The sequence below is a fragment of the Pseudonaja textilis genome, chromosome 2 (assembly GCF_049901715.1).
Source record: "Pseudonaja textilis isolate UNSWEBS1 chromosome 2, rPseTex1.2, whole genome shotgun sequence".
NCBI classification, from domain to species: domain Eukaryota; kingdom Metazoa; phylum Chordata; class Lepidosauria; order Squamata; family Elapidae; genus Pseudonaja; species Pseudonaja textilis.
In genome coordinates this window covers 136,990,947-137,016,527 of record NC_141991.1, presented here as the reverse complement: position 1 = coordinate 137,016,527, position 25,581 = coordinate 136,990,947, and the positions used below count along the sequence as shown (strand labels likewise).

The following is a 25,581-nucleotide window of genomic DNA, read 5'->3' as shown; positions in this document are numbered from 1 at the left end:
TAAAACTAAGATGGGAATACACATGATCAGTAGTCCTTAGAAAGCAGCATCACTGACAAAACAATTTGGATGAGAAAAACAGATTAGAGAGAAAGAGAAATAATACCAGGAGAATGGGCTGAGGAATAGGCAACTTGATAGGCAACTGAGCCACATGTTCCAGTGCTGAGGGAAACATCGGTATAGATCAGTGGTGGGATTCAAAAAAAAATTACTACTGGTTCTATGGGTGTGGCTTGGTGGGTGTGGCAGGGGAAGGATACTGTAAAATCTCCAGTCAGAGGTGGGATTTGCCGGTTCTCCGAACGACTCAAAATTTCCGCTACCGGTTCTCCAGAATTGGTCAGAACCTGCTGAATACCACCTCTGGTTTAGATCAGCCTTAATAGCACTTCTTTACAGCCAGGTTTTTTGCCTTGCTCTAGTAGGACTCATCCCTGTGATCAAGAAGTTAACCAGTGTTCCTTCTAAGCAGCCAGTGGGGTGCCTAGAGATTGGTTCCCATCTTTAATAGTTTTTGCAGCCAGGAAAAGATCAAAGGTCACCATGCCGTGCAGCAGCTGCATTTCTGCTCATTGCCCAGACTGGTGAAAGGGACAATGCCTTTAGGATGGAAAGGGGGCCATCTAAGGAGCCAGAGCAAGTAGTACCCAAGGGGACTCGTGGAGGGAAAAACCCTCATCCTAAAATTCCAGAAGAACAAAGGCAAATTTCTCCAAAGCCATCAGCTGCCATAGACCTCCCTTAAACCATGGCATGTGGTTCAAAAACATGGGGCTTCTGAACCAGGATCATCACAGCCAGTGGTGGGATTCATTTTTTTTTTTTAACTACTGGTTCTGTGGCCGTGGCTTGGTGGGCATGGCATGGCTTGGTGGGCCTGGCAGGGGAAGGATACTGTAAAATCTCCATTCCCTCCCCACCCCATTAACCTGCTTTCCAGCTCCGTTCTCCTGTGCAGGGCAACAAAAGAAGACTCAGCCAATCAGCTGGGACTCGGGAGGCAGAGAATAGATGGGTGCGGGGCCAGTCTGAGGGAGTATTCCGAACTACTCAAAATTTCCACTACTGGTTCTCTGAACTACTCAAAATTTCTCCTACCAGCTTTCTGAACTACTCAAAATTTCCGCTACTGGTTCTCCAGAACTGGTCAGAACCTGCTGAATACCACCTCTGATCAGAGCCCAAAAGTGCAGAAGGAAATCCAAGGATTACTATAATTATATTCTAAAACAGGCTGTCCAAACTTGGCAACTTAAAGACTTGTGGACTTCAATTCCCAGAGTTCCTCAGCCAGCCATGCACGTACACCTACCCTATCTGTACAGCCGCCCATCTGACATGGAAGTGACTGGATGGCGTATAGCATTTCAGATATGTACTGTATTTGGGATTGTCCTCTGGGTTGTTTTGCACTTCTTACTGCTTGGGAAAATGAAAGAAAATAAAAGGACAAAAGTATTGGTGTGTGGTGGGGAGGGAATACTCCAAAACAGAACTGGTGGTATAGTTTACAGTTAAGAGCAGAGGGATTTTGATTCCGATCTTTACTCAGCCAAAAAGCCTCCCTGGTTAATCTTGCACCAGTTATAATCTCATAGCCGAATTTACTTCTGGGTTTGTTTTGAAGATAAAATGAGATGGGAGAGAACGTTAGCTCTAAGGCATTAGATGAAAATGTGATAAATAAGAACGCTTAACAATTTTTATTTCAAATATTAAGCACTCAGATAGAATGTAGATTATAAAGGCTAATTGTCATATTGTAGAGAATATCTATAGTACCATCTGCCTTTTTTAAAAAATGAAATGTATCCCTCAATGGTTGTCAATTGCTTTGGAAGTAGGATCAGAGTTACTGCGTACCTAACAGGGAGTAGGGAAACTTATTCATATTTGTTATGCATGGACTTTGGCTTTAAAGAATTAATCTTTTCCAACACATATCCTGCAAATGCCTTGGACTACAACTCTGGCTGTCTTCAGGTGGCACAATTAGCTGTGCTGATTTAGCGACAGTGGATGTTATAGCCAACCTGTTTTAGCAGCAACAACCTAGGCAACTATTTTAGTAAATCCAATTCTATTAAGAGCGTTATGAACGAGCTCCCTCTGCTGGAATCCAGAAGCAGTGCTGGTTATTGCCGTACATACCAAATGAGGTGCAGATGGATGGCTTTGGCAATGGAAATTCGGTGGTTCTATTTGGAGATTAATAAAGCACACAAATTTTTGCAGAAGCCCGGCAACACCAGCCAAGGCAAAGTGGGCAATACGTTGTTGTGCCAGCATGCAGCACAAGGTTGTCACCTAAGTTTTGCTAAACATATAAAACTTAAATTTGTGACTCCTATGAACTTGGATTGAGGAAAAAGCAAGCTTAAATACATATGGGTAGTTCTTGATTTACAACCCTTTGTTTAATGACTGTTCAAACTCACAACATCACTGAAAATAAGTTTCTTATGATCATTTTTCACACTTAAAGACCATTGTGGCATCTCCATGGTCACATGATCAAGATTCAGACACCTGGCAACTGATTCATATTTATGACAGTTGCAGTGTCCCTGGGTCATTTGATCACCTTTTGCAACCCTCTGACAAGCAAAGTCAATGCGGAAGCCGGATTCACTTAACAATCATATTATTAACTTAACAACTGCATTGATTCACTTAACTGTGGCAGGAAAGGTCATAAAATGGGGCAAAATTCACTTAATGTCTTAGATGTCTTATTTAGCAACAGAAATTTTGGGCTCATTTATGGTCATAAGTCAAGGACTACCTGAGCCATGGTGATGCGGTGTCTAGAGTGCAGTACTGCAGGCTACTTTGCTGATGGCCGGCTGACTGCAGTTTGGCAGTTCGATTCTAACCCGGCTCAAGGTTGACTCAGCCTTCCATCCTTGTGAAGTAGGTAAAATGAGGACCCAGATTGTTGGGAGACAATAGGCTGACTCTGTAAACTTAGAGAGGGCTGTAAAAGCACTGTGAAGTGGTATGTAAGTCTAAGTGCTATTGCTACCTGTATTAATAGCAAAGATGATTTGTGTTATATCAGAAGCCTTCCCAAATGATTGCTGTGGTCTTTCTTCAATCCTTTTTTCCCTAAGAATAAAGGTGCTTCTGAGTGAGGAATCATCTTGATCCACTCACAGAATGTTACAGGGCAGAATCTATATCAGGGGTCTCAAACACAATTTACCTGGGGGCCGCTGGAGGCAGAGTCTGGGTGAGTCTGGGCCACATAATATTATACTTTATATTATACTTTATATTATACACTAATATTATACTTTCATATCACAGTGGGGGCCACAGGATATCGTCCTGCGGGCCGCAATTGGCCCACAGGCCGCGAGAATGAGACCTCTGATCTAGATAGTTTTGTCTTCCGTTTGGAGCGCTTCTGTATTTCGTCCCTACTTCTTCCTTTTAAACCTTACTATGGAACTACCCACCTGGTAGTTATCTAAGTGAGCTTCAAGCCTGAATAAGGATTTGAATCTAAGACTCCAAGGTCCCAGTCTGACTTCCTAACCACCATATCCCAATGTCTTTCTCTCCCTGACAATGCTACAAACTAAGTATCCTTTTTCCGACAGACAGGTGCTTTTTGGACCGATCTTGAGATGACTGCAGAATACATCAGAAATAAGCTTACAAATACTTATTCACATAAAATGCTTTTGCCCTACACACGTATAATAACAAGCGGTCTCTCTTGCAGGTCTGGATTCTTCAACGAAAGCAGTGCCAATTTTCAGCCCACCCTGCCCAGATGTTCCTTTGACTGTGTTCAGCCTCTGACAAACTATGTTCAATCCGATGAACCCACCGGTCAACAGCTATATGGAACACTGCTACCTTCGGCCTCTCCATGGGCAAGGGCAACCTAGTGCCATGGTAGAAGGTCAGTGTGACTGAAAGAGCTTGACTTCAGAGAGTGCCTGTAACATCCTATTTAAGAGGGATTTCCAGATTTCTTAAGGGCTCTTTCCATGTCAGTTGCCTAAGAGTCTTGGCAAGCTTGCGGTGGAAACCTTTTTTTTTGCAAAGCTTTTGTTGTGAGGTTCACTTCAAGTTGGATGCTAACCAAATCTATGAGTCTTAATGCTTTATGTGCCTAAAGTAGTGCTATGTGTCCCAGCATATATATCTCACTGGGTATAATAAAGGAAAATATTTGTAGCTCAGAGTTGAAATGAGGGGTTCTTAATGCTCTCTGAGCTTGTTTCTTTGCAGTCATTTCAGTGACTAGCACTGATGATGTTACCTAGTTAAGGTAATGAAACATCTTCAAGAAAACAAGGAAGCTCAGAGAGCACCAAGTATCCCTCATCACTGAGCATAGCTTGACAAGGAAGAACTTACATTAGGGATAATTTAGATCTTGCTGATGGTAATGTTATGGCAGAGGAAAGAGATTGTTTTTGCCATAGTTAGAAACAAGTACAAAAGGCCCCATCGTAATTTTTGTCTTTAGCAGAAAAATGTTATTGCTCATGCAAGACAGAATGTCATCCTACACACAAGGAAGAGATATCAAAATAGAAAAAAAAACTTTTAGGGAAATAAACCTCAGAGGTAATTCCTCTATCCGCACTTCCATACCAAAAAACAGCTAGTGAGGGTTAAGGAAACTCAGTTGCCCCTTCTGAAACAATAAGGGAAGATGGAGTTGGCGGGTGTGTGTGTGTGTAGGGATAGGGAAATATAGAACTGGCGAAGTAGAATGAAATGGGACAAAATTGCAAGTCATTTCTATGATGTCTCAGTTTCTGTGTTTCTGTCTACTTGTCTCCCCCTTCTTTCTCTTTCCCTCCATATCTATGGCTTGCTTTGTTTGGCCTTTCCTTCACAGGCATCGGCGATTTACCATACTATCACCAAACCAACTCAGTGGGGAATCACCACACCTATGGATTGGTACCTGGAGGTGAACATCCTTCTCAAACTGATGGTAAGGTTTTTTGTTTTCTTTTAGGGGACTGTGGAAAATGGGAATCTTTAGTGGACATAGATTATGAAATGATCAGCCGAGGACATTTCTTCTCCCCAACAATAATGATTTTATCTAAGGCACCCATTTCAGTTCAGTCCATTTAATATCCATATTGATGTGGGAGGTGGGTTTCCTAGCAAATGAACTGCTATCTCCTTGGCCTCTACCGCTTCTGGGATGCCTCTGAAATGCCCCACTTGAATCCCTGCTTAAAAGTGTCTCCAGTATAACTCCTCTTTGAAGAATTTTCTGCAGCCATATTGGAAAAGAAGAGTCTGCCTGCCTGGGAAATGATTTGGGTAGGAAGGATGTGAATTGTTCCACATGACAAATTAGACAATTAGCGCTTCTTTTTTTCCCCCCGCTTCCCCCCGTTTTTTCTTTTTCTTTATGAATTATTTTGATGGCAAAAGCATGTGGTATTGTAATTATTTTAAAAACTATGACATCAAATATGAGCTGGTGAAATAAACAATCATGTTAGTGATCTAAAATAAATCTTTGAATCGTAATAATTGTGAAAAATAGACAGATGAGAGAGAGAGAGAGACAGAGACAGACAGACAGAGAGATAGACAGAAGACAGATATTGTAATATCCAAAACTTTATTGAAGAATTCTTGGAATCATCTTGATAGATATTTTATTTTATTTTAGTATTTAATTTAATTAATTTAAAAGTAAATAAAATTGTAGAATCAGTATAAAAGATACATCCTGTGGAGGTTTCTAAATTTAGGAATGTCAGTCTTTCAAAATGAATTTTTAAAAAGAATGGAAAAAGAACCTTCTCTTTATTTTGAAAGCCTGACATGTAGATAGGTGGTGAGAGAATTCCATCTGGTTATGGCTCAATAAAACTCTAAGCCATATGCCTTATGCTGCTCCCTAAATAAAGGCCGATTCTAAGGAGACTTTCATTTATCCAAAATTGAAGAAATTTCCAGGTGGGGAGTGTGATTTCTACTTCGTTATTTCTTTCAGACAAGGACTCCCCGGTTGCCCAGTTTTGTGCTACAATCTGTACTATACATTGCATTATCAATTGAGCTTGGATATTCCTTTCATCATCATTCTTTAAGGATACTATTTTTATTATTGTTTTATTATATATGTTTTTATTTTTATTTTTTAGATCTTATGATACTCATTATTTTTCTGCTGAATACATAGGTGTACGTAGCAGTTCTACTATTAGCTATTTTACCGTACCATAGCTATTTTACCATAGGCTATGACTGTAATAAATTGATTTCACTGAACTCAGTCAGTCATCCTTCAGGTTTTGGACCAGAGGATGAAGAAGCTGTTTCTCAGAATGCCTTACAATGCTTTGGAGACTGAAGTGGAGAACAGAAGCCTTCTAAATAGCAATAGCACTTAGACTTATATGCCGCTTTACAGTGCCTTACAACCCTCTCTGAGCGGTTTATAGAGCCAGCATATTGCCCCCAACAATCTGGGTCCTCCTTTTACTGACTTCAGAAGGATGGAAGGCTGAGTCAGCCTTGAGCCTGGTGAGATTCGAACTGCCAAATTGCAGTCAGCCGGCAGTCAGCAGAAGTAGCCTGCAGTACTACACTCTCTGTACTGCGCCCCATTGTTACAACTTCTATGGTACAATTTCTATCAGCCACTGCTAATGATAGGAGCTATAATTCTGGCACATCCAAAGGCTTTTAGTTTTCCCATCCCATCTCAGGAAACTAGATATATGGAGAAATGAATTTTCATATTTATCCATGTTTTCCTTATTTGTTTGTCAGCTTTATCTTGCCTTTCTTTCAGGAGCTCAAGGAAACATACAGGCAGTTCTCCACTTACAGCCATTTGTTTAGTGACCATTTGAAGTTACAACAGTATTGAAAAAAGTGACATGACTGGATTTCACACTTATGCCCATTGCTTCATCCCCATGGTCACATGATCAAAATTCAGGCGCTTGGTAACGAGCATGTATTTATGACAATTGCATGTCCCAGGATCATGTGATCACCCCTTGTAATCTCCCCAGCTGGCTTCTGTCAATGGGGGAGGAGCCAGATTCACTTAACAACTGAAGATTCGCTTAACAACTGTGGCAGAACGGTCATAAAATGGGCTATGGCTCACTTAACGGTATTGCTAAGCAACAGAAATTTGGGGCTCCATTGTGTTCGTAAGTCAAGGATGACTTCTTCTCTGCCTCTTCTCATTTTCCCCTGCAAAGGCATTCTTGTTGTTGGGTTGGGCTGAGAGAGAAACCCAAAGTTCCTTAGTGAGCTTCCATGGCTGAAGATAAGCTTGAACCTTGATCTTTTTAGTCCTACGTTAACCTTTGAACCGTTGTATCACATTGCTTTCACCATGATCTGGGATCACATATCTGAATCTCTCTTCCCAAAATAGAATCAATTCTTCTTTCTTGGCAAAATTATATCCCTGAGATCTAGTTCATGCTTAGCAGGCTGAAGATCGCAAAGCCAATTCTTGCCATTTCCAATAAATATTAGGAGAGAATCCTACTTGAAACTGGAGACATCCATTGCCAATTCATAGTAACCGTCCTGGGGCTGATTGCAGGGGTGAAATTCAAATTTTTTTCCCTACCGGCTCTGTGGGGGTGGCTGTGGGAGTGGCTTGGTATAATAATAATAGCAACCAGGGGCGGATTGGGGTGATTTTTTACCAATTCAAATCATCCCTATTCACATCTCCCGAGGTAGGCCAAGGTGGTTGAATTTTACCCCTGGCTGATGGTCTCATTGGAATTTCCTTTGTTCTTCCTGTGTTTCCCCAGGTAGTCGTTTTTCTACACCCCGGAGCACAGCAAAACTGACCAAAAAGCGGGCCCTGTCCATCTCGCCCCTCTCAGATGCCAGCGTTGACCTGCAAACTGTCATCCGCACCTCTCCCAATTCGCTGGTGGCTTACATCAACTCTCGCTGCGCTTCAGCTGGGGGCTCCTACGGGCACCTCTCTATCGGGGCTGTCAGGTAGACATGTGATTCAGCCTTCAGGGACTGCAGCACCAATTGCTGACTAGCCTTGGAAGTCGAAGCCCTCTTAGTTTTGTGTAGATTTCTTTATTTATTTAGAAATTTTATGTTGCGGCCTACTCACACCTGGCTACTTACAAGGATATGAAAACACCATATAAAAGAAATAGAAATTATAAAATAATAACCACCACCACTATTACCCCCAGCAACAACACACATTCATACTAGCCATGTAATGGGCTCCATCCCACTCTGGGTTCCCCAGGCCCGCTGGCAGAACAGGCCTTCCGAAAAAGTGTTGTTGGGGAGCAGTCTAATCTCCAGAAGGATGATGTTCCAGAGAGAGGGAGCCACCACAGAGAAGGCCCTTCTTCTAGGTCCCACCAGGTGTATCTCCTTAGGGACTTACACTTATTATGCAGAAAGAGTCACATCTTCCCAAAGTGACACCAGCTAGGTGCTCTACTAGAGTCACTCTGTAACAGAATCAAGCCAAGACTGATTATTTGGCCTTTGTTGAAAACTCCATCCCAGACCACAAAACTCTTAACACAGAGAAGGTATCCACAGAAATGGGCAGGCAGCTAGGACTGACCAAGGTCATCTTAGTATTTTACCTCTCAAGTTCCCAACCCTTTAGACTGGACTGGATTTCTTTGTTGATTGAACAAATTTCTAATCCATATTTTCAAAACGGTGACTATGATGAAAAAAAAATCCCTATCATTGCTGTCCAGTAGGCAGACAAGTATAGAAAATGAGAGAGAAAGAAAAGAAGACAGAGTATATGTAAATTACAATGAAAGTATCATAAAATTGCTTCTTAAAGAAGACCAGAACAAACAAAACCATAAATAATAAAATCCAGAAGAGCAGCAAAATTATAATCAGGGGATAAGTTTGCTGAGTGTAAGATAAACTAGATGCTGTATGGGAACAGGAAACAAATACATTTAGAAAAAAATAGTGTAGACACAAAATAATTTGTCGACATACACTATCAGAAATTTTAAGAGCTCTAAGGTTTATACTAAGAAAAACTGGAAATTTATCTTGCTTTAAAGAAGAAAAAGGCCCAAAGAGCAATAGCAGAAGACCCAGACTTATATATCACTTCACAGGGCTTTATAGCCCTCTCTAAGCGGTTTACAGAATCAGCCTATTGTCCCCAACAATCTGGGTCCTCATTTTACCCACCTCAGAAGGATGGAAGGCTGAGTCAACCTTGAGCCAGTCAGGATTGAACTGTTGGCAGTGGGCAAAGTTAGCCTGCAATGCTGCAATCTAACCACTGCACCACCACGGTGCAGAGTCCCAGGAAGTTACCCTCCCCCCACAACATATTCACCCTTTTAGTTGCACTGCTGTGAAAGACACAACCTTTGTTATGCTTCTAAAACTTGGCAATTCTTGGAATTCTTGTGACGCAAGTGCTTATGCTTTTTCTCATCCCCATAGCCCTTCGCTTGGGTTCCAGAAACCTCAAGGCATGTCCTTTGGCCACAACCCCACAACAGTCCCCTGTGGGCCTCATGAACACGTGACTGGCCGGCCGGGGATGATGCACCACATGCCACCCCCTCGTGGGATGCTGAAGCACTGCCAGGTAAGAGGGTGCCCATCCAGCCCTTTGCGACCTGTCACCCTCAAACATCTTATGCCTCAAAGATGGCAACATCTAACTTGTTATGCGGAATATACTGAGCCCTGCAAAAAACAGATAAGAGGATAGAAAAACGTGTCATTATCAATACTTAAAACGCCTGGAGGTGCCTTATCACACTTAGAAAGATCTGTTGAATGAGTTTGGGAGAGGAAGATGGGGGGCTACGGAGACTAAGGGGGCAGTGTTTGGGGCTGGGGCTATAGTTGGAGGGGGTGCCATCACCTGGAGCTCTCGCCGTCTCTCTCCCACAGCTGAAGTCAGAGTCCAGCCTGGGCAGCCCGCTGGATGCCCTGAGCACCAAGTGCCTGGAGGAGTGCTCGGAGGGTGACATTTCCAGCCCTGCCTCTACGGGGACACAGGTAACAGCAGGCCTCAGCAATGTGCTCACAGGCCCATAGATGCACCCCCACCCATAGCCTGGGGACCGGCTCGCGGGGTTGAAAAGAAAGAAGAGAATGACCGGAAATTGTTCTCTCTCAGAGACAGTGTTGTTACACAATGGTTAGCAGTTGTGATTTTTTTTTTCTTCCCTTGAATATCCATAGCTCACGGATGTCTAGGTTAATCACAAGTAGGTTTATTATACACTGTCGCTGCTTTTACCTGTTTAATGATGGAGAGCCACTTTGGACATGAGAAAAAAAGGCTACCTGTGCACCAAAATGACAAGGCACAGCCTTCCTTATGGGACGGTTGGAGAGATTTCTTAACGTTGGGATTATTTCATGTGACAAAAAAAAAAAAATTAAAAACCATTACAGATAAAAACATAATGTGTGAAGAAGAGCAACCGTTCCAGGGGTGGGCTGCTGGGGGTTCGCAGGGGTTCAGGAGAACCTCTAGCTAAGATTCTGTGCAGTTCAGAGAACCCCCAAATCCCACTCCTGGCTGGTCCCGCCCACCCCTCCCCCCCAGGAGTGTCCACATGGCCCGTTTTGGATGCAGGTAAGTAAGTGCAGGGTCCGTGCAGAGGTTCGGGGAGGGTGAAAAATGGGCCTTCCGGAAGTTTGGGAAGGCCGGAATGGGCCCATTTCTGGCTTCTAGAGAGCCTCCAGAGCCCAGGGAGGCTGTTTTCATCTTCCTGGAGGCTCAAAGAAAGCCTCTGGAGCCCGGGGAGCGCAAAAATGCCCCCCCCCCACTGTTGTGCAGGAGGCTGACTAGGCCACGCCCACCATGGCCACGCCCACCCAGCAATCAGGCAGAGAACCCAATGCTATAATTCCTGAAGCCCACCCCTAGACAGTTCTACATGTGCAACTTATCCATAGGAAGTTCCCCATAGGAGAAAAATCCCACCACAAGTACCCTGAAGGGCTCGAGTAGTTGATTGGCACCTGCTCTGTCTGGGACATCTGTATCAGGGGTGCAGTTACCCATAGAGATAGCTAGCAGAAGACATTCTGCAGTGACCGTTACTAAACTGTTATTTAGGACTGTATGGCAAGAGATCAGTTCTTTAATTCAACTGTAAAAGAAACCCACCCATGAAAATGAGTTATGTTTTCATTCCATTTATTCATTCATTGCGCTCACTGGCACCTCCTTAAATCAAACCCACCTTTTCCTGGGATCACGTGACGTTGGGACACAAAGCCCGAGATTCAGCTTCTTTAAGAACCTGCTGTCAAGTGTAACAGACCTGACCACACAGATTTCGGATTGCCTTCTTCTCTTGAGATCCAGGTCTCTGGACAGCCCTGTGAAATGGAGTAGAAGCCTTCACCATTCAGTAGGCAACTATCACTCAGGGTCCTTACCTAGCTTTACTCTCTCAGAAGCCCTGGACTGAATCAGAACTTTTTTACATAACGAACATGTGGTGAATTAGTAAATAATGGCTCCTCATGCTGCCCCCCCCCCCCAAATCTTTACATCAGTCATGTGGCAGGTAAGAAGAAACCAAGATGGTGCTCAAGACCATGGAACCTTTGTTAGCGTAAGGTGGGGAGAACTATCTGTTCTCTTTTGGTGAACTGAAGTGAAAGAAAATTCTGAGTGAATTCCCAGAGTATCTTTGAATATGCTTCTTATTTCCACCCCAGGATCCTTTACTAAGTGTTCTTGATCCACGAGATGAATTGGAGAAGGAAGACGGGAAGGTGGAAACTGAAGCAGTATATGAGACCAATTGCCACTGGGAAGGATGCACCAAAGAGTTTGACACTCAGGAACAGCTAGTGCATGTGAGTTTGACAGGGTAACGAGAGGGGGTCTTTAAATAAACCGAAAAATCCCGTCGCAATATTCCACTTGAAATGTACCTCAGAAAGAGGCTTGTTTTAGTTTTATATGGTTTTCTGGCAAGAGGGCAGGATGACTACAGTGGTATTCAACTGCTTTAACTATTGATTTTGGTACTCAATGCATTATAACACAGACATTTTGTCCCGGTGCTCATTGTTTGTTTGGTACTCAATGAACAAAGTAGAACTTGTCGGTGTCAGCTGCCTTGTGACTCACTACATTATTCCTTATGGGAAATATGTGTTTGGTACTTAAATGCTTGTCCAATCCCTTTTTAAAAAAAAACCCAGTGCTGGAGCACCCGCAATTTCTGGCGGCAAGTTGTTGTACTGATTAATTGTTCTAAATTTAAGGAAATTTCTCCTTAGTCACAATGTATGGTTGTGACAACTGCAACATTCATTTGCCTGAGCAAGTGACACTAAAGTGGATTTCCTGGGTCTCTGCTACATAAATCTAGATGACTTTCACAGGGGAATTATGATGAAACATTAAGCATGTTCACAGAATTATAGTATGCTTAGTACACCAATTGATGTTTATGGTGTGAGTTGACCTTGCGTTATGTTCCTCATCTCTATTCAAAGCCAAGAGATAGTTAAAGATCCTAAAAACCTTTCATATATATGAAAAATCGTCACTTCTTTCTAGCTGCTAAGAATGATATTTTTATTAATACATAAGATCACACAAGTTTGTCATGTCTGTGCTCTTTATTTCCATTAAGACTTACATGCAGTCATGACATTTTTCCCTCACAACAGTCCTACAAAATAGGTTAGATTAAGAAATATTTTACTTTCCCAAGAAGTAGGTCAATATTAGGAGTTAGAAATGTCTAATATGATTTAAAAGCCAGAACTTTTATCATTTTCTTTTATTAACCACCTTCTCAATAGTCCTGTAAGCCACATACCACACTGCAGCCAACAAGCCAAAAAAGACAAAACCAAGAATATTGTAAAATATCCAGCAAGGTTTAATATGTTATAGTAAAAGGGATACAAGAATCATACTGATATGTGTACTGAAATGTTGTATTACATGTGTGTAAGGCAAAAGGTCTTTTTAAAACTAATTTAATCTCCCTAGTTTGCAGTCCTACGTACAACTTCTCTAAGACAACTTCTCCTTTTCTCCTGTGAAGTCGGGTGAATTCCGAAATAGTCATTGCCACTTAATTCTGGTCTCCGTGCTTCTTTGTCTTCTCTAACATCGCAGCATATTAACAATGAGCACATCCATGGGGAAAAGAAGGAATTTGTGTGCCACTGGCACGACTGCTCACGAGAACAACGACCCTTCAAAGCTCAGTACATGCTGGTCGTCCACATGAGACGCCATACAGGAGAAAAACCTCATAAGTGCACAGTAAGTAGGACAAGAACAAACAGCTGGCATTTGAGCTGGCTGGTGTGCCTCAAAAGAGAGGCAGGGTTATCTGGAGCATGGGCACTGCAAGAAGGACAAGGGAGGCAGGCAGTCAACGTGCATCATGCCATCGTGACACAGATAGAGGCCACCATCTTTGAATTTGAACCAGGCCTCAGGATTGCGATTCCTCGACTTATGATCACAATTGAGCCCCAAATTTCTGTTGTTAAGTGAGTATTGCCCCATGTTATGACCTTACTTGCCTCAGTTGTTAAGTGAAACACCGTAATTGGTCAGTTGGTAACCCGGTTGTTAAGTTGAATCTGGCTTTCCCGTTGATTTTGCTTGTCAGAAGGTCGCGAAATGGGATCACGTGACCTTGGGACACAGCAACGGTCATAAATATGAACCGGTTGCCAAGCACCTGAATTTTGATCACATGATCGTAGGGATGCTGGAAAGGACATAACTATGAAAAATGGTCATAAGTCACTTTTTTCAGTGCTATTGTAATTTTGAACAGTCACTAAATGAACTGTGGTAAGTTGAGGACTACCTGGTAAGATTTCATCATGATATCACTGCATATGGATTGGCATTCTTAAGCCCTATGGTTGGCTGCAGATCTGCTGATTAACGGAATAATAAAATAACAGAGTTGGAAGAGACCCAAGAGTTCCCATTCAACATTGTGAGACCAACTTATCAGTGTAATTTTGCAGCCCGATGCTTTTCCCAACAACTGGAACCGGAACCGTAGGTGGCATTGAGAAATCTTTATCTGTAGAGATGTGTGCAGGATTATAGCTGGTTTCACTGATAAAGTTGACCATGAAATCTACCAGATACCTAGAATCGGGAGGCAGATTAAGGCAAGAATTTCTGTACATGAGGATAAACCCCCACTCCTTTACCCTTAAACTATCCACTATTGACCTCACCCCATTCCTGAGAGGTCTGTAAGGGGCGTGCATAAGTGCACCATCCTGCCTCCCGTCCCTGTCCTAATGTCCACATTTACTCGTACCTATTTTCTGTATTCTTACTCACGTTTATACTTATACCTATTATCTTGTAAGCGATTGACAAATCAAATAAATAAAATAAAATATTTTAACCTGGCTAAACCACAAAGTGGGCTTTGAGAGTAGTTCTATCATGCAGTGAACCTCTCTCCTTGCTTTTATTTTACAGTTTGAAGGCTGCAATAAGGCCTACTCACGGCTGGAGAACCTCAAGACCCACTTGCGCTCCCATACCGGTGAGAAGCCTTACGTTTGCGAGCACGAAGGCTGCAATAAAGCTTTCTCTAATGCTTCTGACAGGGCCAAGCATCAAAACCGGACACATTCCAATGAGGTATGGACAACTGCTTGAGGTAAGCCTTGATTTTAAGGCCTGAGGTAGACGGGCCCCCAAAAGGAGGCCCGCACTTTGGTGTTGGGTGTATATTATCTTGCAGTACACACAAAAAAAAGGTGAAGAAGCATTGTCTGGCCTGAAGGTATCTGTACCCTAATGGCCTGTCTGTCTTCTGGCAGAAACCCTACGTCTGTAAGATACCCGGCTGTACCAAACGCTACACCGATCCCAGCTCACTGCGGAAACATGTCAAGACAGTGCATGGGCCAGATGCTCATGTCACCAAGAAGCACCGTGGAGACACTGTACCCACCAGTCGGATTCTGGCTCTCCATGGTGACATGAAGCAGGAGAAAGATAGTGAGGTCAGGAAGGAAGAGGGCAAACTCATGGTACCTGATTCTAATTTGGTGAGCAGCATGGGGTGGAAGTGGAGAGAAGGGTGGGAGAAGAGGACATTGGATGGCAAGGGTGTTTGATGGGCAGGTTGGGCCGATACTGAGGTCACATTTAGGGGCAAGCTTTCTTCAATTCAGGGAACACACCAAAGGACAATTCCCACACTGTTGACTCTTTGTATGTATTTTACAGTGAAAACAAAGATGTGTGAAATGTTCTTGAATGAACATCTGCACATATGGAAAGCAGATCTGGAGACAAGAAAGGGAAATCAAAACGCTTTGTTCTCCACATCTGAACTGTGTATGCTCAGAAATTGGTACTTTTATGTTTGCGTCGTCCCAAAAATCTTTTTTATTGTGTTAAGTAAAAACACAGTTTAACCTTCATGGCTATAAAGGGGGAAGGGGCTCGAAAACAGAGTTTGTGCCACCTTCAACAGTCAGAAATTTAAATTAGATTTTTTAAAATCGGGGTGTAGCAGACTTGTTGCAATGTGGCAAAGGTCTGCAGTTAATGGAAGCAGAATTTGTGGTGCGAAACATTCACACACACTCCAAAGCTGCACAGTTCACCAATTTTGATTTTTCTATGTGCAGAACTCAAATTAGTTTGCCTTGGAATGTTTAGTCAAATCTGTGACAGTTTTAGCACAACTATAAATCCTTGGGCATAAGTGTGTCATGTCACTTTTGTCACACGTGCACTTATCTCCAAAGAGACGAAAGAGAACATTGGTTTTAAACTGCAGAATAAGATGAGATCATCTCAAAGATTAGCTTCTTTGAGATCAAACAATAAGCAATGCTGAAACCAGTAGCCATCTGATGTATTCGGTAGCAGCTGTCCATCAAGACTGACATTGAGCCTCCTTTTTCACATAACTTTGGCTTGCCGCCCAAAGCACACCTTAAGAAGGAATGTGAAATAGTTAGCGCAGAAAGCAAACTTGAGCTGAAACCATCACTTCAATAAGATGCTTCTGTATTTCCACCTCCACCCAGAAGCCGCAGCCCAGCCCTGGGGGTCAATCGTCTTGCAGCAGTGAACACTCCCCTTTGGGCAGCGCTAATAATAACGACAGCGGTGTGGAGATGAACGCAAACGCAGGGGGCAGCTTAGAGGACTTGTCTGTGTTGGAGGAACCATCCGAGCCCATGGGAACCTCCGGGCTCTCAGCACTGCACAAGTTGGAGAACCTGCGCATTGACAAACTTAAGCAGCTGCGTAAGCCCCTCTCAATGAAGGGAGTCAAGCTTCCTTCCATCCCTGGGGCAGGTAAGTGGAGAAAGTTTGGAACCTCCACGGCCACATTTTCAGCCACTTGAAAGCAATGAAATGAACGGCATCATCGCCAACATGGCTATTCAAGAAGGTAGCTGGGGGAGCTGGAATAGTTTGGGGTTTTTTTTTAGGCGGGAAGCAAAAACTCTCTTCCAAGCATCATCCTGAAGCACATTCTTCTTCCTTTCATGGTGTCCCAACGGTTGTCCCTAAATTTTGCCTCCTTCTCCCCTTCCTTTTTGTTAGTAAAAATCACTTGGAACGAGGACACCTTCCAGGAGATTCTGAATCTATTAATTTGCTTTCCTTGCCTCCAAACCAGAAAAGAGGTTCCTTGTTGAGGGTCCAATCCCCTAAAAGGGTTGAGTAGTTGTTCAGAACCAAGATCCGATGCTGAGCAGGCTTTGGATAAGTTTAAAGTGGGAGAACTCTTGATGCAGTGGGGAGGGGAGAGAGAGACAAGAGGGAGAGGGACAAGGAGAGAGAGAGAGAGAGAGAGAGAGAGAGAGAATCTGCTCTGCTTATTGATATATATTTGGAATTTATTTTAAAAATTGCAAAACGGAGAGCCTGCGCTCTCTGTCCTTTTAATTGCTTGCTTTGACTTTTTGCAGGTCCTGCAAGAGAGATGCCTGGCTTGTGCGGGGGGCCCTCTGCGGCGGCTTCTCACCGGCGCGTTATGGAGCTCTCATCCAGTGACCTGCCTTCTCTAACCGTGGCAGGAGACCGACGAGGAAGCACTACCAGCACCGTCAGTTCAGCTTACACCGTCAGCCGTCGCTCTTCCATGGTGTCACCCTATCTGCCAGTCGGGGCTGCCCCCAATGGACTAGGCCCACCGGACATGTATGACCCCATATCCCCCGATGCCTCAAGACGCTCCAGCGAGGCCAGCCATTGCGGAGGACTTCCAGGGCTGGGTAACCTCACCCCAGCCCAGCAGTACCGCCTCAAGGCCAAATATGCCGCAGCAACGGGGGGGCCACCTCCTACCCCTCTCCCCCATATGGACCGAGACGCTCAGTCAAATCTTCTAGGGGATTATTCTAGTTCGTGCTTGCCTCCTTTTGTGCATGAGCACAGCACGAATGACTACCACGGTTACCCCAGCACTGGCGTTCTCCATCCCCACCTGAGCCACAGCAGCCGGCGAGCCAGCGACCCCACGCAGGCTGCGGCAGAGGCCCATCCGGTTCCACGAGTGCAAAGGTTTAAAAGCCTCAGCAACATGAGCCCAGCAAGCGCAGGGCGAGCCAGTGGACAAGTGACGGGGGGCGCCGAGGCCACCCTTCCCCACCACCTCTTCTCCCCGCGGCCACCGAGCATCAGCGAGAACGTTTTTTTGGAAGCTGCGGCTATGGAGAGCACCATCCCAGCTGGGGAGCCGGAAGTGCTGGAGATGGAACCTTATCTTACCTACCAGGAGCGGAACTACCCCTACCAAGCAACGGCTATGGAGCTGCAGAGCAACCTCGCTCATCGAGGCACCTCGAAGCTGGTGGCTGACTTGCAGATGAGTCCAGTGACTCACGAGCAGCTGGAAGGCGGTTTTGAACACCCAGGCTACATCCAGTCTCAGTGCCAGATGAACGCGGCTTTCCACACTGCACGGCAGTGGGACAGCCATAGCTCAGGGATAAATCCTGCATCACTCCCCGGCATGGGGCAGTGCCATGCCACCCAGTATCCAATCCCTGAGGCTAAGCCCCTGGGAGCAGAGCCTGCCAATCATGGCCGACAGGGGACCTTCCAGTTTGGCCAGGCCCATATTAAAGCCGAGCAACAGTTCCAACCGGCCGCTGCTGCTCTTGCCTCCTGCCAGAGCATGAAGCAGGCGTTATACAACCAGGCTCAACCAGTCTGTGGGGATGGCGGATATCAGGCCGAAAGCCAGCAGGGCTCTTGCTATGGTGTGGGGCAGCCCCCAAGCCGTAGATCCCAGACCCCGATGTTGCAAGTCAAGGAGATGATGGTACGGAGTTATGTGCAATCCCAGCAAGCACTGATGTGGGGGGAGCAGCTGGCCAGCAACGTCATGGATGGCGCAGAGAACGGGCAGAGCCAGCAACACCAGCCTTACCCCGGTGTAAAGTATCCAAGCTACCCTGCCAGGCCATCGCCAGCTATGGAAAACAAAGCACTTTCAAGCCCAAACAACCAGTGTTACAACCCAAGGATGGTCCCCCATCCACCTGGTGGACCAAAGCCACTGAACCGACAAAGCAACTTGAGCTATCAAGCTAGCTCTACTTACGAAGCCCCCGGGGATGGTGGCCCCCACCCTATGATGCGCTTACCCCCTCTTCACGGCCCTGAAGAAACAAGCTTTCCTATCCCAATGCACCTGCCTCTGAGCAAAGCTCCTGGGCACAAGTTGATGAATACCCACCAGAGGCACCCCCAGCCCCCCAGCTGTGTGGCTGAGGATCCCGGTGGGCGTTACGCTCCTGGGCTGGAAGCCCCTAAATCTGACTCGTTCTCTTACCTGCCAGAGGAGCAGGTGTCTAATAGTTTGGACACCCTGGACTTAGAAAACACCCACTTGGACTTCACTGCCATCCTTGATGACGCAGAGGCCCTTAGTCCTACCCCACCCGGGGGCCCGACCAACATGGCGGTGGGGGATATGAATTCCATGCTGAACTCATTGGCAGGGGAGAACCAGTTCCTTAATACCCTTTCCTAGTATGTTTCGACAAGGCTCTGATGACGAAGACTGCTATTTATCAGAATCAGGCCGATACGAGAGACAAAGAATGCCTCTTACCAGGCTGAAGTCACTGGGGGAGAGAGCCGATTCTAACTAGTAACCTCCAGGTTCCTTGGTACAAAATAGCATTTACCTTTTCATACTCCCTAGATAAGCTGATCTGCTGATCGGAGGGGCTGAAAGGTCGGCAGCTAATGGGAAAGGAAGTGTGTTAATTAATCCCAGTCCCTTAGTGAGAAAAACCGAACTCAGGACTGCCTAGATTTTTATCCACGATCATTCATCTCTTCTTTCCCCTAAATCCCCTTTCTGAAAGGGAACCAGTATTTTGGATAAGCTTCCCAAGTGCCTCTTTTCAAATCAGTTGAAAACAAGAGTGTTACAATGCATTTCTTGCACAGTGCCTCAAGAGTTTGTTGATAGGGTACCTTAAGTCTGTTATCGTATATATTTATAATAGATAGATGTATTTATAAAAGCAAGCTTAGATACATACCGTGCTGCAAAAATTGTGCGGGATTGTCACCTGCTCCTACATCTTTCCTGTAAAATATACAGAGGAAGAGAGTACATCCGGAGGAACAGTGTATTAAAATTGTCTCTGCTGACCACATGGAGTCTTTTAAGCATGACTGTAGAACCTTCTCAGATGCTGGAGTATACATTGCACCTTCCTTGGCTATTGACCATGCTGGTTTGGGCTAATGAGTCCAGCAACATCTGGAGGACGAGAATTGGCCCACCCTTGGAAGTTGCTGAGTCTCAGATCATATCCCAATATGTAATACGCCAGTTCATTCCCACATTTCATCTCCCAATTTGCAAAGCTAGCAAAAGTTAACCTGGCATTTCTAAGTACCACCAATTTATCTTTTGGCATAAGCTCCCACCCTATAATTATTGTCATTATAAAACCTGCAATTATATATATAAAAGCAAAATACCACTCACGCATCATCACAAAATCTCCAGAACCGTAAAGCCTACAAACTTGAAATTTGGCACATACATTCCTCTTGGCTTCTAGGTGCTCACTAAGAAAGGATTTTTCAAAAGGGCCATCAGAGCATTAGTATTTTCTATATTATTGTCAACAAGCTCTGGTGCTAAGGAGGTCTTCTCTCCCTCTCCACCTGAAAAGAAATCTGTTCCAAATACAAAACACAAGCAGAGGAGAGGAGTTTCAGTTTCAGTTTTAGTTTCACAGCACCAAGCAGTTTTAGTATAGAACAGTTGAGCTAAGCCACGCCCAGGCTCCTTGTTGTCTCCTTGCTCACAGAGCAAATGCTGTTTCAATTTCCAAACAGCCCTCAACTCTCTCACACACTGACAGGACACTAGCCAGATTAATGCCAATGGATGCTGGTTGGCAGAGGCAGATTTTTTTCCCCTTATTTCCTCCCCCAAAACTAAGCCCGACACATAGTTTCATAGTGAAGCACGGGTATCGAGCTAGTATAAAATAAAAGTACAATGCTAGGAAAGTGCTCGTATTCTGTAGTCCCGCCAGGATTCTTGCCTTAATTATTTTTGCCTACCTAACAGTTTCACGCATGCCTCTCCCCCTCGTCTTATGGCATCTGGCCACATTGCAACAAAGATCCCCCCTGCACTGTGTTGTAGATTTAAGGGCCCCTCCTCAGCTCTGTGTATGACTTGCTTGGTTGGAATGTGGTTGAGGAGGTATGGAAAATTTGTGCTCATGATTCCATACAGAGAGGAGTTCCATGGTGTATTTTCTTTTTTTGTAAATTTTATTGGTTTTTAAAAACAAACATAAACAAACAAAACATAAAACATACAAACATAAAACATCTTTTTTGAAAGCAGCATAATCCCAGGTTACATCTATTCGTACAGACACAAATTCAAGTTCATGCTCATTTTTATATTCCATTCCATATCTTATTACTATTCTACATTTTCTATATAGCTTCTCCCCTCTTTTAACTCTCTTAATTTTATTTTATTTCATCTCAATTCAAATCATTGTACTTATATTCTTTGTCTGTCCTGTTTCAACTGTCTACTATCCTTTCTCATTAAACAAAATTTCTCCTGTAATCACTGATTGGAGTATGATGCCTTTATATCTTTCCCCTAAAATTATAACACTTAATATAATACATAACTTCCATTCAGATTTTGCTTGGTACATTCTAAAACTACACACTGTATTTTGAAAAAAGAAAAAATTATAAATGTATAATATAATTAAAACAATCCATTCCAATTCAATTCTATCATTAATATTCATTTAAATCTTAACATTTTGCACATTACTTTTCAAATAAGTATCATACTTCTATGCGAACAATTATAAACTTTCCATAGTTAATTCCCCCGCCTTCACTTATATTTTATAAAACATTGACTAATTAAAATGTTCCTATTCCTTCCTAATTCAATTTTCTCATTTATTTTATTTCATTTATTTTATTCACAAACGTTTCATTAAATTACACTATTTTATCCCTCTTTTTAATCATAAGTTGTTTCCAATTTTCTAACATTATTTCTATTACAAATAACAATACAATCTTATGTACCTTCACAGAATCCCTTTTTCAGTTAGATTTTCACCCATTATCTCTAAATAGGTCCTGTTTCTTTACATCTTCCTCCAAACCTTTATAACTTCTCTTCCTTTCCTTCTTCCCTCTCTTCTTCTCTCTCCCCCCTTTTATCCCCCTGTCTCTCCACCTCCATTTCCCTCTTCTGTATTCCCCTTTTCTGTTGCTTTCCAACATTATATCCACTTTTCAAATTATTTTTCCCTTTTTTGGCTGGTTTTTTTTTTAGGTCTTAAATTCTCCATTCTCTTTTCCCCCTTTCCCCTTTCTTCCCCACATAGAGTTACTTGTTCATTAAAGATGGCTTCTTCTTTGTCCCAATCTTCTTGTTGCGCAGTCTTTTCTTGTTGTTTCTCGTAGTTACAGATCTCCATTTCTAAGAATTGAAAAACGAAGCCAAAAGAGCCCTTCCCTTCTTGTGCCTCTTCTTTATATTTTTTAAGTTCCATTTTCAATTCACCCAGAAGTGATGTCATTGTTAAAAATTTTAAACAACCACCCAATTGTTTTTAGTCATTCAAATATAATAACCAAAAATCCAAAAGTCACCAAGCAATCCAAATACACACAAGCTGTTTCTTTTTACACTTCCTTCTTTTTTCACTTTCTCTTCCTGGGGTTACTATCTAGTTGCAAAGTTCCAGTTAAAATGTATCTTTTAGAAGTCTTATTGAGATTTTACTTTAGATTCTTTTGAAGTCCAGGCAGTCTCCTCCCTCCACATCCTGCCCTTATTCTTTTCCTCTCCCTTCCTGCTTATAGAAAAAAAAAATTGTTAGTGTCCAGAAATCTTTATTGTCCCTTTGGCATTTAATTATATTTTCAGCTTAATTGCCTATTGATGCCAAAGCGGATTTTTCAAATTTCTTATTCAGATCTCTTAATTGTCAATGTAAGGAAGGAGAGAGAAGAAAAAAAATTTTTTTCCCTTTTCACTTTCTTTCACTGCTTCCAACTCTTCTTTGGGAGTGATGTTATCTTTTATAAAATTTAAATTCCAGGGTACCTTGGTTGTTGCTTTTTAACCCGGTCAGCCAAAACTTTCACTTCTTATCTTCCTCCTGCAGTTTCTTTTCCGGTTTAGTGCTTCTTTGAAGTGGTCATTTCTGACCACCGCTCCTACCGCCTTCAGGAAAGGGAGTTTGGCCAGCTGAGGAGGAGAGATCCGGCTCCCCTTGACCCTGCTGGTGATCTCCCCCCTCTTCACTACCTCTATGGGGTGGCTTAGCCCCGAAGCCAGCTGGCTCCGGACGCTCCAGCAGTGAGCCCAGGCAGAAACCGCACACAATCGTGGATTCCTGCCTGCCGCCGAAGCCCTTCAAACCGGAAGTCCCCATGGTGTATTTTCTGAGGGCTGGGATAAAGATGTTTTAGATGTATGTTTGAAAAAAAACCTAGATGATCATGTGGGAGGCAGATGTTTGCAAATGCAGCCTTCATGCAGATACATTTCTCAAGGAACTGGATATTGCTGTAGTTCCCTTTCAGTGTGAAAAGATTTGTAATGCCACATATTGGGGAACAATGAGAAAACTAGGCAAAAAGGGAAACCACAAGCTTACCCACCACTTGCCACAAATAAACTCATATCCGTTGCAGAAGGCTAAATGGAAAGTTGGACAAATTGGCACGTTAAAAGTAAAATGCCTATGGAACAAAAGAATCTTCTTGTACATTCAGATTAATTGGTAAGAGAAAATAAACAGCCAGCACGCAGTTCACTCATTAATCCAGCCTACAGGTAAATTCCTCTTGATCCCAAATGAGCTAGGGCTGGTTGACACAAGCATATGCACCACTGGATTTCATAATACTTTTTATGATTTCAACCTCAAGTGGTACCACAGCACTTCATTGTGTTTGAAGCCATTTCTGAGCTCTTGGACTTAAAGCTGTAATTACCTGATCATGTACGCAACCACAGCTTTATACATACTTAAAAATCAATTCACATAGATATCCCATCCATGAGGCTGCTGAAAGTAGAAATTTGGCAACAAGGGCTATGCTAGGTTGTCATGATTAGTCCCTTAATTTGAAATCCATGAAAGAGAAACTGAACAAATCATTGCAATAAGGAATATCCAAATACTGTGTTGAAGATAGCAATAGCACTTAGACTTATACACCGCTTCACAGTGCTTTACAACCCTCTCTAAGCAGTTTACAGAGTCAGTGTATTGCCCTCAACAATCTGGGCCCTCATTTTACCCACCTCGGAAGGATGGAAGGCTGAGTCAACCTTTAGCGGACAGAATCAAACTCCAGGCTGTGGGTAGAATTAGCTGCAATTCTGCATTTTAACCACTGTGCCACCTCAGCTCTCATATCAGGGAATCCCCAGAGACATTCAGTATGCAACTCCATGATGTACTGACTATAGTAAACAGCCTACCTTTGAATTTGTAGACAGAGTCAATAGTTTCATATTTGCTGATTGAAAATATAACTTTGATATGCTTTTTAATATTTTTGCCATACTTTAAATAAAACTAAAATAAACTGGCTTAGAGGTTGTAGAAGTAACATTGCAGCACATATCCTCTCAGACCATAAAGGCAGTCGGCAGAATTAGCCTGCAATACTGCATTCTAACCACTGCGTCACCACGATTCAAGGTAGTGTTTCCAGCTGTACACTGGAGAACAACCGGCCCAATGCTTTTAAAGTCCCAGTTCATCCCATCAGTTTTCTCCACATCCACCTTCCCAGTCTGAAAGAAACTTTGGAGAAAGGCAACTCCTGGTGTTGTGAAAAGGAAACTCTCCCTACTGCTTCTTCTACAAAAGTCTTTTAGTTGCATGTTGATAACTTCAAATCTGAAGCACTTGAAAAGCACTTCAAACTCTTCATATATGAATTTATGTTAGGTCAGATGAGACTTACCCAGCCTATTCTCTGCTTGCAACTGCCCAGAGAAGTAAAGCTACACGAGAGCCAAGAACATAATTTTGAAGTTTATTATGGGTCTGTCAGCAAACTTATGTTCTTGCCCTCCTGGTTTTTCCCCCATATATAAGCAGATAGGGCAGAGCGAAGTGTATTGAGGCAGGTGGTAGGGAAGCAGAATCATAACTTTAAAAGTTTAATGGGGAATCTCATTGTCTGGTGCGTATAAGCTCACCCCTCCTATCTACTCTGCTTAATTAGCCTTGGAGGGTGTTTTTTTTTTTAGTAATATTCCAAAAATCTGTTGAACTAAAGTGACAGAGAAAGAAAGAAACCACACACAAGTAATGGGAAAAAGTGAATATATAAATGAAAGCCAATAATACATTTGTTTTCAAGCTGTCGTCAGTTCTCGCAACCGCACTGCCTGCCTGTATCCTTACATTCCTGCTGTCTGCTTGTTTCCAAGTAAAAGATAGGGGTTACCCTTTAAAACATCCTCAGCAGAACACATCAAGCTATTTTGTACCAAAGCTGAACCTTGGACTGCCTGGCTCAGAATCGTCCCTGTGCTGTTGGGAGCTCTTCAGGGCTTCAGACAGGAGACCTGGATGAAACGTCAGGGGCTGATTCACTCTGTTATGCCTCTCCCATTGAGGCAACATCTTCTCTCATAATTCCACCTATGCCCTTTTCCTCGATGCCCCTCACCTCAGCATTTTCCTCATAGCAAAACTATAAAACTCAGCCTAAGAAACCAAAGAATATACCTTGCCTCTGTTTTAGCTTTCCTTTTGTATCTTTCTGTTTATACTTTAGCCTAGAAGCCAAACCAGTGCCTGTCTCTCCCTGGTGATTATCATCTAGGGAAGGGGTGAAGGGAAGTATTAAAGCAGGGGAACAAATTCTAGGTGTATCACGATGACATGTATTTTGATAATTTGTACATAGTATATATGTGTGCGGATATTTTTTACCTATAAATCTTTTCTCTCTCACCTTCTTTTTTTAGAGAAAAAAAGCACCAATAAAAGGTTTAATAAAACATTTCCTCAGGAAAAAAAATGAAAGCAAAGCTATGTTGTTCATTT

At 43.2% G+C, this 25,581-nt stretch overlaps 1 protein-coding gene across 1 annotated transcript in view; it reads left to right on the top strand.

Moving 5' to 3' along the window:
• GLI1 (GLI family zinc finger 1) overlaps positions 1–21,036 on the top strand; it is a 121,031-nt gene extending 99,995 nt beyond the window's left edge. The window contains exons 2-12 of the mRNA XM_026713726.2: positions 3,734–3,916; positions 4,868–4,966; positions 7,788–7,983; positions 9,448–9,595; positions 9,907–10,014; positions 11,698–11,838; positions 13,121–13,270; positions 14,468–14,632; positions 14,815–15,045; positions 16,039–16,312; positions 16,933–21,036. Of these exons, the coding sequence (XP_026569511.2) occupies positions 3,820–3,916; positions 4,868–4,966; positions 7,788–7,983; positions 9,448–9,595; positions 9,907–10,014; positions 11,698–11,838; positions 13,121–13,270; positions 14,468–14,632; positions 14,815–15,045; positions 16,039–16,312; positions 16,933–19,004 (3,681 nt within the window). The 5' untranslated portion in view covers positions 3,734–3,819 and the 3' untranslated portion in view covers positions 19,005–21,036. The remainder of the gene's footprint in view (positions 1–3,733; positions 3,917–4,867; positions 4,967–7,787; positions 7,984–9,447; positions 9,596–9,906; positions 10,015–11,697; positions 11,839–13,120; positions 13,271–14,467; positions 14,633–14,814; positions 15,046–16,038; positions 16,313–16,932) is intronic.
• Positions 21,037–25,581: the final 4,545 nt, after the last annotated feature.